The sequence below is a fragment of the Acipenser ruthenus genome, chromosome 8 (assembly GCF_902713425.1).
Source record: "Acipenser ruthenus chromosome 8, fAciRut3.2 maternal haplotype, whole genome shotgun sequence".
Classification (NCBI taxonomy): domain Eukaryota; kingdom Metazoa; phylum Chordata; class Actinopteri; order Acipenseriformes; family Acipenseridae; genus Acipenser; species Acipenser ruthenus.
The window spans coordinates 40,274,092-40,287,367 of record NC_081196.1 but is presented as its reverse complement, the minus strand read 5'-3'; the positions used below and the strand labels follow the sequence as shown (position 1 = coordinate 40,287,367).

The window sequence follows — 13,276 nt, the reverse complement described above, 5'->3', positions numbered from 1 at the left end:
GGTTGGGAGGGCTCACACCCGGCTCTCTTTAATTTGAAAGTTTCATTGGAAAGGGAGGGAGAGAACTAAAATACAGGGTTTTCTTTTTATTTGTAATCAATAGTGCTGAGGATGGGTTAAAAAGTGTACTTTGCTTTAAAAAGCGAAAAAAAGGGGGAAGATGTGTGTCTGATTGTTTGGAATGTCTAGGTGTATTAGTTTATTTCGTTCACTCGTTTGCAAATTTTTTAACTACTGATAAATTTGCGTTTTTGACCGAGTATAATAAAGTGACAAAGTAAAAAAGGGTGTCTAGCAATTTCTTTAGATTTCTTCAGCTTATGTTTTAACGCTCCTAACAGCAAACACTAACTATATAACAGTGGAGGCTCCTTAGAAGCAGCAAGGGAGACAGCCTCTTCAAAATATGATAGATAGACAGAGATAGATAGACAGATGTGTAGCATTATAATTGGGGCATCTGATTTTCAGTTTTAACCGATAAAACCCGATAAAACAACCCTGATACCAAAAAAAATTAAATCGGTGAACAGCCAATAAACACCGGAAAACACCGGAAAATCTGTGGAAATGGTTAATCTATTCACATTGACTTTACCCTTTTCCCATTAAAAAAAATAAAACCTACTACAAAAATAATATTAAATGCATTTCCCAGTGCTGCTGTGCAATGTCCCGCCTTCCTGACTTGTATCATTGATTCGTTCTGAATACTTTAAACCCGCCCAACTACTGAGTGACAGCACATTCCTACATTTCTATTGGAGACTCCGCTTGCGAGATTTAAAATGAGATTACAATCAGGATGGAGGCTTGTTAGCGGGATTTCAAGCTGTATTACAGTTAAGATACAGAGGATTTAAAACAGAATTGTGGCGAAATGTACAAAAATGCCTACACACAAAACCCCCAGAAGAATGTGCCCGTGACTGTAGGGATTTCGTTGTGGAAGACAGGCAAAGGAAAAAAGGTACAACTTAAGTGTGCAAGTACTGTCAAGTTACTAAACATATTTTGACAGAAAAAAAAAACGCTCACGAATTTTGGAAATTAACCGAAAACACTCATTTTATACAGTATATCAAAAACGAAAGCCCCGAAAAAAACGATTTACATAAAACTCGAAAATAGCTAAAAATAAGCACCGAAAAATACAATTAATAAAACCTGCAAAACAGAAGCCCTAATTATAATGTTCAATAAAACAAAAAACTAAAATATTGTCTAAAATGCAAGAAGAATTTAATTTTAAAACCCTAGATTCACTATTCCTATATTAACAGCAGTTCTGGCTCCTCAGAGGAGGCAAGGCTCTGTTATAAACTCCTATCTGCTACAACCACACAGTCAGATCCCTTGTTTTAATTGGAGGAACCACTCACACCCTCCCGTCCACTGCTGACGCACTGCTTTACTGAGTAAGCACGATTACCAGTGAAATGGAAGGAGATTTACAACAAAATGTACCATCATAACGGTAGGAACATTTAAAAAACATCCGGGACGGTAGATGAAAAATAAACTGCGTCAGTGCTCGACAGTGTGGAAAACCCCTTGACGGTTTAGTCCCATTAAACCAAAGTTAAAATGTGAAGCCAGCGTTATTGACATGCGTGGATTACGGGAGTTGTAGTTTTCCTCTGCAATTCTGCTGATTGGAAACAGTTTTCAGCATGTACCAGATAAACTACTATTCCCAGAAGACACTGCACACCCGTATGCCCATTGCATTGTGACACCGATAGCGTCAGTAAAGTGAGATATTTTCCAAGTTTCATATTATGATACCACTTCCTTTCTCTGGGAACAAATCTAGTTGTTGGTTTTGTTTTTTGTTAGTGTTTGTTCGAAGTCATATTATTATTTTAGCCCTTCCCCAGCAGTATTTATTTATTTTCCCCAGCGCAGGCAACCCAATTAACTCTCTTTTCGCTTGTACGGTATTAATTATTTTGTTGGTCATTTATTTAAGTTTAGCAAATTGAGTCAATAGGAAGTGCTTGATTTTTGTCTGCTTTTCTCCTGCCATAACAACTTTGTTTAGAAAATATTTTATGTAAAGTATGTTAGTGACGTGGTCTTGAAATCCAAATGCTATATTCATGTTGTATTCAGTGCATTTATCAACATACGCTGACAGTGTTTAACAGTTAAGTATATTATAATAAACTATGATGGGCTACTGTAGCCAATTTGGGTTAAAACCTGTTTAGACTGCACTTGAAGATCTTTTGATCTACCCCTACTACTACTGTATGTGCCGGACTCCTACCTCCAATCCCTCGTGTCTCCCTACACCCCCTCTCGCTCTCTCCATTAATCCTCTGCTGGCCAACTGGTCACGTCGTCCCTCCACTCTCCATCTTCCCATGCCCTCTCCTTCTCTGTCCTAGCCCCTCTGTGGTGGAACCAGCTGCCAGAGAACTTCAGGACTGCTCCGTCTCTCACTGCCTTCCGCCGTCTCCTCAAGACCCACCTGTTTTTATACTGCACTTGTAGATCTCTTGATCTACCCCTCCTACTATGCATTGGACTTGCCTGACCTAAGCACCACGTTACTGGATCCTCAGTGGATACACCTTGTGTATAACGCTCAGTTTACCAACTAGCAGTCCATGAACGAGCATGTCAGGTCACTTGCAGTATTAATTAATCTTACTCTTACTTTTGAGGAATTATTGGGCTGCATATTCTACATGCTGTCTGCAAACGTACTTTCCTTTCCTAATTTTTTTAGCATAGATTAAAGCTTGTGAACATTGCACTTACAATTATATTTTTTGTATAACTTGGTTTAAGACAAATAATTAACTAAATAAGAAAATATTTGGATTTGCTCCAGATCCCCTATTTCTTTGGCTTTTCCCATTCAGATATATCATTTTCTTGGAGTGAACCAAGCCAAATATATCAAGGCCACTATTTATACACTCCTGTGATAGTAACAGGTCAGACGTCTGCTTTGGCTGCAGGAGCTGATTTATGAATTTGTAACACGCTAAAACGTTGTGTATCACAGTTCGATTAATTCGCTTTTGTTGTTATTTCTTGATTATTAAAAATCACAAAAAAATAAAATCGCAAAAAATCCCGTCAAAAGAAATCAGTATGCTTCATGTTTCAGTGACAGCAAGTCAGTGAAACAGTTTTATTTATATTGTTATTTTTATCTTCCACATTCTGTAGAAACCTTACTTCTGCCTCACTGCCAACCCCCAAAAAGACCCTCCCTTAAACTCCAGGCCCTATATCCTGAAAGAATGGAAAGTTCTGTGGTGGCTGCTGCCTTTTACATCATCGCTGCTGGCACCAGGCCCTGGCCTGACCATAGCCTATTTCCTGCAGGCCTTCCATCAACAGCAGGTACTGTTGCAGCAGCCAGCTCTTCAAGGGACCCTGCCCCATCCCAGGCAACAATCCCGGCTTTGTTTCCACAAAGGGGCTGTATATGTTTTCTGTTATCAAAACCTGGTCCTATCTAGTATTTTCATGTGGGTTTGTGCCTCGTGTCATGTACGGAATCCTAGGCCTTGCTAGGGTAGTATATCCGCTAACAATAACATTCTGTTCTGGAAGCTACAGTATGTAAAGGACAGGGATTTAAAAAGTGCTCTGTGAAATGTAAAAACCTAAACACAGAAGGTAGTCGACAAAAGTGGGGATGCTGAATTACTCCAGATAAAGTCTCCCAGTGTAAAAAAAAAAAAAAAAAAATTCTAACTTTATGGTTTAGGTGAATGTGGTTATTTTCTCTATGACAACGGGCATAAAAAGTATTGTACACACGTAACTTGAAAGCAAGCTATATTTTAGACCCTGGTTTGTTTCTATTTTCCAATTTTGACAAATTATACTTATTATTAGGAATGGGAATATAATATCAGATACTGGTCTTATGCCATCTGATAACCACATTTGTTATATCATTTTTAGATTGGAAACCAAAATCCTCCCAGGTTTTATCTACCAGTCTCTAAACTCTCCGTTTTAGAAACATGTTGTTTTTTTGTTTTCAGAAAGAAAATACTCTGCAGGAGAATGTATACATTTAAGGTCATTAATTTCCACTGCCTCCTTTGTTTATTATCAAAGGCTAGGGTTCAGTTCTCAAACATATCTCTCTCCCAGCTTTAGTACGTGTAGCTCCCACAATCGCTCGCTTCAGATCAACTCTCAAGACCCACTTGTTCTCTCTTGCTTTTAATGCTCTTTAACTCTGATATCTGTTATTAGCTGTTGTTAAATTGGTATTTCATGTTTTTCACGCCATCTTATTTGTATTTAATGTAATATGCCTGTATTTAATGTATTTGCATAGGTTTTTTACTGTTTGTATTTAAGGTACTATGCCCTGTATTTCACTGTACAACAGCACAAAGGTTATAGATATCAGTGGGACTTGGGAATTAATGTATGCACACAACGAGGGATGACATGCATTCTATATTGCAGGAAATTATTACTATGATTTTAACCGAGGCCCATCCCTCGGATGCCTCAGCTGGCTACGATAATTCATATATAATAACATGTCAGCTAGTTTTGTCAAGAATGTAAATATAAATAGAATGTAAATATAAATATAAACCCTGTAAATATGAAGTCACTACCTTAAATGATGTCTGAGATACAGTGCGACTCGAACACCGTTGCAACAGCAGCTTTGTAAAATTACTGACACCCAAGGGTTACTTTTTCTTGTACGACATTCACGGTCAAAACCTACAGAACCACAGAATATACACTTACTTTCTAAATCACCCTGTATATCGAGTATGAATATATTGAAAAGTCACATGTTGGGGCTCCCGAGTGGCGCATCCAGTAAAAGCACTTGCTAGAGTGCAGGATGCGCTCTATAGCCTGGACGTCGCGAGTTCGAGTCCAGGCTATTCCACAGCCGACCGTGGACGGGAGCTCCCAGGGGGTGGCGCTCAATTGACCGAGCATTGCCCGGGGGGAGGGAGGGTTAGGTCGGTCAGGGTGTCCTCGGCTCACCGTGCACCAGCGACCCCCGTAGTCTGGCCGGACGCCTGCGGTCTTGCCTGTAAGCTGCCCAGAGCTGCGTTGTCCTCCGACGCTGTAGCTCTGAGGCGGCTGCACGGTGGGTCTGCAGAGTGTAAAGAAGCGGGCGGCTGACAGCACACACTTCGGAGGACAGTGTGTGTTCATCTTCGCCCCTCCCGAGTCAGAGCAGGGGTGGTAGCGGTGAGCTGAGCCTAAAAAATAATTGGGCATTTCAAATTGGAGAGAAAATAATAAAAACTAATTGGCAACGACTAAATTTAAAAAAGAAAAAAAAAAAGTCACATGTCTCTAATATGGCAGCCATCTTAGGTGACCGGTCGAAACATACAGGATGCTTAATTACTGATGCTTTTAACGTGTTACCCAGATCTATAACAAGCAACAACATTTGTGTCCTGTTTGATTAAGAGGCAGTAAAAAAGCTCTTTGTGGTAATCTATAACCTGTCTACCGTATTTAAACTGGAGAAACACTATTGCTGCTGTTCTTCTAATCTGATATTATCTCAGAGATAAGGCCCCTCTTTGGAACTCGGGATATGCTGTGGAATTTGCAGCAAGTTAAGGCCGTGTTTTTCCAACTGTTTTGCCTTACAGTATACTTCCTATTCAAGACTAGCCTTGGCTCCCGTATATTAATGATGCATACCCTTCCTGAGGTGTAGCCCAGCTCCCAGATTAAACTCAGTAACTTCCCATCAGCATTCTGGGTAGTGCTGGCCTTTGCATCGAAACAAATCCCACTGGAAAAAACTTTTGTAGTAATCATCAAAATGTTCTGAAAGGAAACTACAGCTATGGCCAAGTTTTGCATCACCTAGAATTGTAGGATTGAGACAATTAAATTCAATAAATAGAATATACTACACTATATTTTGGCAAGTTGTTTCTTGGTAATGGCTATACAGGCTTCTATAGAAACTCTTCTGTGGTTTATTTATTTATCACTGGGAAAGCCCGACTGAGTCATCTGTCTAAATTGATCCAAGCTCTGCGGTATACCATGAAAGATGGACTAACATTTCTATGACATAACTGTGATGGCAGGCTGAGTTTGTATGGGGTTCAGTAAGGACACAATTACTGTATCACTGTACAGTATCATTACCTTAGCACTGGATACAACTTTTAAAGCAGAAATATAAGAGAACAGAAGCAGTAATCTACTATAGTCTACAGTAAACCCTGTACAATCTGGTGTTACTTGGGATCAAAAATTCTACTGGATTAGACAGTGTGCTGGATTACAAAGTAACTGTAAAAAATTGTATTCTGTACCTTAAAGACGACAAATCTGAACATGCTATTACTGTACATACTGTTTTAACCATTCCCACAGAAAGATGTTCACTTGTTCGTACTGTACCTGCATGCAGGATTCAGGTGTTTCTGCTGGCATTCAGGTGTTCTCCTTCTTGGTTTTAAGTAGGCATCTTTTGTTTTCAGAACATCTGAAATGGTTTGCCTTGCAATGTACTTTTTTTTTACTTAACTCTTTGTGTTGGTTTTGGTAGACTTTTTTTGATAAGTGCAAATTTTATTTCAAGAGATAGCTCGGTGTGTAGAAGTTTACACAAGTATTTGATGTTTAACAACTGCACAATTCAGAATGGCATAGATGGTGCATGAGTGAGTATGGTCTACTTAGGTCTCTCTTTGTATTAGTGAGTACATAGAGGAGCTGGATTAGGCAGGCATTACTGTACTATAAAAAACTAGTGTTTTTGAAAAGCACTGTTTTTTTTTAATCTACTGTACTGTAAACAAGGATAAGGGGTCAGTAAAAATTATACTGGGGCTATTAAGGGCAGGGTAATTAATTGGGGGCAATTCATACTTTTAAAACGATTTTCATAATTCTAAGTTAAAACTATAAGAAACTTTTGGCTAGCGTCTTCTTCTGTACATTCCAGATGGCACTAGCTGAAACGTTTGTCCGCTTTACTTAGTTTCTTAAAGTGTTACAAAAAAGCTTCTGCTTCTCAATTAGACTGCTGACATAAACAAGCTATCAGGAAAATGAGAGGAAGTTGGAGAATGTAGTGAGGGAGGGGAAGGAATTGTCAAAGAATAACAACAGTTACACAGTGCAGCACTCACTCTTGCAGAGTCTCCACTCCCAGTTCCTTGTACTGCAGCTCCTGCTTCATCTGGACCAGCTCCTGTTTCAGTCTGGAGAGCTGGAAACAAAAATCAGCATTCATTACCACCACAACAACAACTCACAGGACTCACGGCTTTCTAATTGGATTTATTATTTCTTCAGCCACAAGACCAAAGAGATGTGCTGTTGCTGTTCTGCTCTTCAGTTCTAGTTGCCAGTTACAGACATGTGTATACCAAGCTAGATCAGCCAAAGAGTCTTTGGTAAGCGCCATCTTATTTACAAAGTAGGTGTTCATTAGATGGTGTGGTCACTTACACCTCTAAAGACACTGGCTGATCTAGCTTGGGTTACATATGTCTGTGGCTGCTAACAAGAGCTTAAGAGCAGCTTCTGAACTCAGGTCAAAGCATCTTAGCACAGACTATATCAAAAAGTAAAAAGCACAGTGTTTCAGTAAATGACTCACTCAATGATTTTAAAATAAATAGCATAATGTATTTTGAAGCTACTAAATCTTTAAGTTAAACTATAAATTAAACACAGAATGATATACCAATGTTAAGTTATTAATCTTTAAAAGCTTGAACCAAAGTCATTGTATTGATCTTGCTCTTAATTGTATTATTACTTGTACTGTGATACTTGAAATGTATTTGCTTACGATTGTAAGTCGCCCTGGATAAGGGCGTCTGCTAGTAAATAAATAATAATAATAATAATAATAATAATAATAATAATAATAATAATAATAATAATAATAATAATAATACTGTTCACTGTCAGAAAAAAAAGCCCCCGACTCAACTTTGTACTAGAGCAAAGGAATTGTAAACTTTGCCCATTATGTTTTTGCCATACTATAGAGTTCAGCAACCTTAAAAAAAAATACAGAACTAACGAATTTCCTGCTCTAAAAGACAAATAACTTCCTTCAGACACTACAAGCCCAACGGACGAGCATTGTTGAGGTGTTTACAATGTTTGGGATCTGACGTGCAGCGCATTGTTCCAAGGTGATAATGACTTACCCGTTCCCGCCTACGAGCTATTTCCGCTTTGATTTGGTCAGGGTCATACTTTGCGTTTGAAGAAGAGCCAGAGAATGCTATGAGGAAGAGGAAAAAGAGGTCAGTTGCATTGAAACTCAACACTCATACTGTTCATATTTTATTCCCAGACACTCAGACAGGCGTAATTCCACAGATTCTCCAAAAAAAAGTCCTTAAGCCTCAGCTATGTGTTGCATTCACATATTTTAAATTCTTTCAGAATTAAAATGGTAAATCTCCAGGAACAAGTTAATAAGTGACTACATTAACAAGAAGACTATGAAAAATGCTATTGCAGCACAGTCTCTACTGTCTAACCAGTGACAAACTCAGCACCAGAAAAATAAATAAATAAATAGATAGATAGATAGTAAATACATGTTTGGCTTGATATGTTAAGTGACCAGGAAGTTTTTTTTTTGTTTTTTTTTAAAGCATCGTCTGATGCAGTGGTCATAACTTGCTAAACAGTTAGGAGTCAGGCACTTAACCAAACACAAGGTATCTGTGGGTAATACAGTAATAACCCTAACAGTGGTAAAATACACTCATCCTTGACTACTGGATTATGCTAAAAGTAACATTTTCACCAGTAATTTCCAGTTTAATAACCATGCGCAAAGAACGCCTGAGGGGAAATATCATGGCTCATGTGAATAGAAAAAATACCCAGAACCAGTTGCACTGTGCATTGAATGATTCAAACAATTGCATGCATCATCAATGATGAAGGTTCAGATGACAAAGATGTGGATTATGGATCAGATGAAAGTCCAAGTAGGAGACAGAAAGTCCTACCTCGGATACAGAAAGTCCTACCTTGTGTGCCGTGCTTTACCTTTCAATTTTAAGCATGCCTAATTGTAAATGTAATCTACCTACCTAATATTAATAATGCCTGTAATGTTGCCCCTGCCCGAGTTAATGCATCCTTAATAACCTCACATAACTCAAGACAGTGAAAAGTGCCGATTGTGATCCTTTCAGTGAACTTGGCACTTATCCACAAGAAACTGAGATGAGACCACATACTGTACTAGGTCCCCAACAGCCACAAGTACAACATTCATTATAATCACTAACATCATTGACTTGATTAAAACAGGAAAACTAGTTGTGAAATGGTTCATATACTAACCACAGAGTAACTGTGCGCATAGCTCTATATATTATTGGGTTCCTCTACGTCCTACTACCCCCCGATATGTGTTCAGCTATGGTTGGCCTTCTAAGAGCTCATTAAATGCTTCTGGCAGCTCAAACTGTGCAACATGATTATGTTCTATGCACGGCATGACATCAACACACAGAACAAGATGTACTGTGCTGGAATTCCAACAAATCCTTTACAGGGATCGGACGATTTATCATACATGATTCATAATGGTGGTCAGAACTACTTCACTACTTGTTTGTTGCTTAAAACAGTGTACAGTGCCAATTGAGCAAACCTGCAGTAAACACAGTGACTAAAGTGAGAAGCACTTACAGCTGACATGGGAGCGAATGTCCTCCTCTGCCAGCTGGTGGAGCTGCAGATACTCCTGCTGGGCCAGCTCCAAGCGCTGCTGCTTGATCAGGTAGATCTCTTTCTTGGCATCGAGAGCCTCCTTGGCCACCACCAGATACTCCTTCAGCATTCGCTCCTGTTCTTGGCGCCATAGTGTTCGTGGGTCTTCGATCTGGGTGATTTCTAGGGGAAAAGGTGTTGCTATAAGTACAGAACTGTGCAAGAACCATTGGAATTCCCCAGTCTGAAGTTTATCTGTTTGGCCCTCTGTCACGGCCCTTTAGCACCAGAAGAAGCCTGGTTATGGAATCAGTTTAAAAATAGGAGTTATTCTTTAATAACCTTGTCAGAGATATTAACAGTTGAAGAGAAATTAGGCACAGCTACCCCCAGTTAATTTTCTTCCCTAACCCAATGGGAGTGCAAAAGTCATTGCAGCATTCCCTGTGGGCCCTCAGCCAACAGACAAGGGAAAATACAAAAAATAAAATAACACTACTTACTCCTGAAGTACCTTTAAAATGAATTTATCAGCTGTAAACATTGAAGTATATTTGCTCTACAACAACTCTCTCAGCAACACTTCCATCTGTTCTGCAGGCCAATCAAACATGTTAGTGTGTGAACTTCTACAATCAGTCAATATTTGTACACGTAACTTAACCATCTCTGCATGTTTGCACAGCGATTTAACAGTGATACTAAAAAGCTGTTCCATGATGACCAACAATTTAATTGCAAAGCAAATATGCAGAGAGCTTATTTAAGAGCAAAATAGATTGTTCTCTTGTTCCAGGCCACTCGGAGGCATGGTCAAATATTCACATGACATGACAGGAGCCAAGGAACCATGTACCATCCACTCAAACAACAATGGGAGGTCAAACTGTTTTGACAAAGCTTTTTCTGGACGATGGACTTACAATTGTTTTTTTTAACTAGTTTTGCAAGAGATTGTTCTGTTAGAATTTTTTTTAGTGCATACATTCAATTGTTTGTAAAGATGACCTATAATAGGTTTACTATTGACTACAGATGGAGGACTGTTACCTTGACGATGGGGGGGGGGGGGGGGTATAGACTTAGAGGGGTCTATCTATGCCAATACATCTATCATCTATTGATTGTACCAGAATATAAGGCGCAAGATACAAGGTATATAATCATATTTACTTTATTCCTTTGTTAGTTTTAGCATGCGAGAAATAAACAAGCAGGTGTACAGTAGTACCGGTCCAGGTTTTTATTTCAACTAGTTCTATTTATTTCCTTTTTTTAAAATAGAATAGAACTAGTTGAAATAACAAAATTATTCACTCCTATCATTATTTTTAAGCTACCCACATCATACTGTATCTCTTTCTGTGTAGAGCAGCAATCTGTAGGTGCAATATGCTGACTGTAATTGGGTGGGGAGGGTGATATGTATAATTCAGATGCGTCACATATATAGTACAGTAGGCTTGGGATGCAGATAGTTAAGAATTCCTTTACAACACCTGTGCAGTGAATCCCACATTCCAAAGAACAGATTTAAGAAGATAACTTACTGTTTATGTGATCAATGTAGTAGACACCGATTTGCTGATCGTAAACAACTTCCCAGCCTAATGGTAGTTCATCACCAACACAGTCAGCAAATGTTAAAGGTTTGGTAATTCTGAAATGAAAAGAAAAGTTCAAGCTAAGTTTCTCTGTACAATAGCACTTCAAAACGCAGGGTTTCACAAAGGTCAAAGACAGCTTGTTTTTTAACCCTCCACACTATCGTTATCTGCTATGTACCACATGGCTAAAAAGAAACCACCAAATGATCTTTATAAATACCTGATGAACATAGCTGTACAGCCGGGTGCATACCTGAGCGATCAGTTGCGCAACCAAATCGCTCTCGAAAATTGCACAACTTAATCACCTGCAACTGCTTTGTCCACACCTGAGTTGCGCAACAAGCTTCCCGCATTTAGAAGTGTGTGTAGTTTTTTTTTTTTTTTTCTGGCAATTCCGCTGACCCTGTTGGTGTTCTCTGTTCTTTACTTCAGTCTGTCAATATCTTTAGTAAAAGATGGCTTTCCTATTTACTGATGATGAACTAGCTGTTATAGTCGTTGCATCTGTAGTTATTTTAAATGCGATATTAAAAGCAGAAGTGAAGCCACGTGAATGCTGGACAAGACCTTGGCTGTGGCATCGTCAGAAACACTGGGCATATAGTTTGAAATAGTTAACATCTCTTCAACACAGGAAAGTAAACAGTCGGGAGAGTGTAACAACCAATCATATTTCGCAACTGCGCACGTGATAAAAAAATAAAAAAAAAAACGCCACTACAAATCGCTCAGCAGATCACTTGAAAGTAGAGCTTGTCTTTACTGTATGACACCAGTAACTTCTTGCAACTGGTTGGAGGAACATCCACATATAAAGCGATTCAGTTGCACGCAACCAATTTGCCCAACTGATCGCTCAGTTGTGGACCCGTCTTGATGAGTTATTTGTCATTTAAAGTAACTATGGGGTGCTAGTTAATGAACAAGCACAGACAGACATTAGCAAACATTGAACTTTATTTCTGTGTTTATATTTTAGACTTCAATTTGGGATATCAATTTGCAAAATCAATTCCTGTGCTGTAGTTCAGTTTTACCCCAATGGTCTAGTGACACCACACAGGAAGGGATTAGATACCAGGAAGAAACAGATAATTGTATTTTATTTTTATTTGTTGTGCTTATAAGTCTGTTTGGTGGACCAGTGATAGGTCTGTAAAATGCCAATATGTGGTTATCACTCTTAACAATATGCTTATTGTTGAGCTACCAAAAGCACATTTTCATTAACCACCATTAGGGTTGCAATTCAGTTAAGATTGGGTCAGTTTTTTTTTTTCGAAATTAAAGTTTAAAACAGAAGAAACAAATTGCATTTGTGCAAGGGAACAGGACAAGTAACCTTAATACAGTCGTATTGCATCACTCATTCCAATGCATTGTACAATTAGACACAATGTGGTAAAAATAAAATAATGCATTAATAGACATTAAACATTTATTTATTATTTTCCTGGTACCCCATCCCCATTGTCGCCGAGGTCAGTTGTAATTAGGTGCAAATCATGTCCGAGTAAAAACCATGAGTGCCTGCATATGAAAACAGCCCTAGACATCTAAACACCCAGACGAAGTATGAAGCCGCGGTTATCCCTACTGAGGGCTGTTAGAATCAATTATGCAAGTCCTGTCATAACTTTCGATTTAGGTTATAATATTACAGTTATTAAGGTAAGTTAATATGAACTGTGGATATGCAGAAAAGTGTGAGATGAGCTGCCAAAAACCTTAGTGCTGAAACTGCCAACTATTTTTTTAATTGCACAAAAAATAAATAGTTTTGGTTTCAGTTCGTTTTTTTTCTTTTCTCTGTGTCGTTCAGTTGGGAATTTTATGCAAATCAGTTTGGGAAATGCATAACAGTTGTATCTGTAATCGCCATTATTTCAGTACACTGCTTTATAAATGACTACATTCCTAAAGTTTTTTTCCCCCCACACAGAGTTCTGCAATAGGGTTATTCCAGTGACATT

The 13,276-nt window shown here is 38.6% G+C and overlaps 1 protein-coding gene across 3 annotated transcripts in view; it reads right to left on the bottom strand.

Annotated features, from left to right (window-relative positions):
• LOC117406430 (protein WWC3-like) overlaps positions 1–13,276 on the bottom strand; it is a 63,625-nt gene that overhangs the window by 27,666 nt on the left and 22,683 nt on the right. For 2 of the 3 annotated variants that reach the window (XM_034010434.3, XM_034010435.3), the window contains exons 2-5: positions 11,244–11,353; positions 9,673–9,876; positions 8,163–8,239; positions 7,128–7,207 (exon numbers count right to left, since the gene is read on the bottom strand). In XM_034010434.3, coding sequence (XP_033866325.3) covers positions 7,128–7,207; positions 8,163–8,239; positions 9,673–9,876; positions 11,244–11,353 — 471 coding nt within the window. Of the gene's footprint in view, positions 1–7,127; positions 7,208–8,162; positions 8,240–9,672; positions 9,877–11,243; positions 11,354–11,520; positions 11,547–13,276 lie in introns of those variants that run through there. The other variant, XM_059028970.1, reaches the window with a different exon arrangement.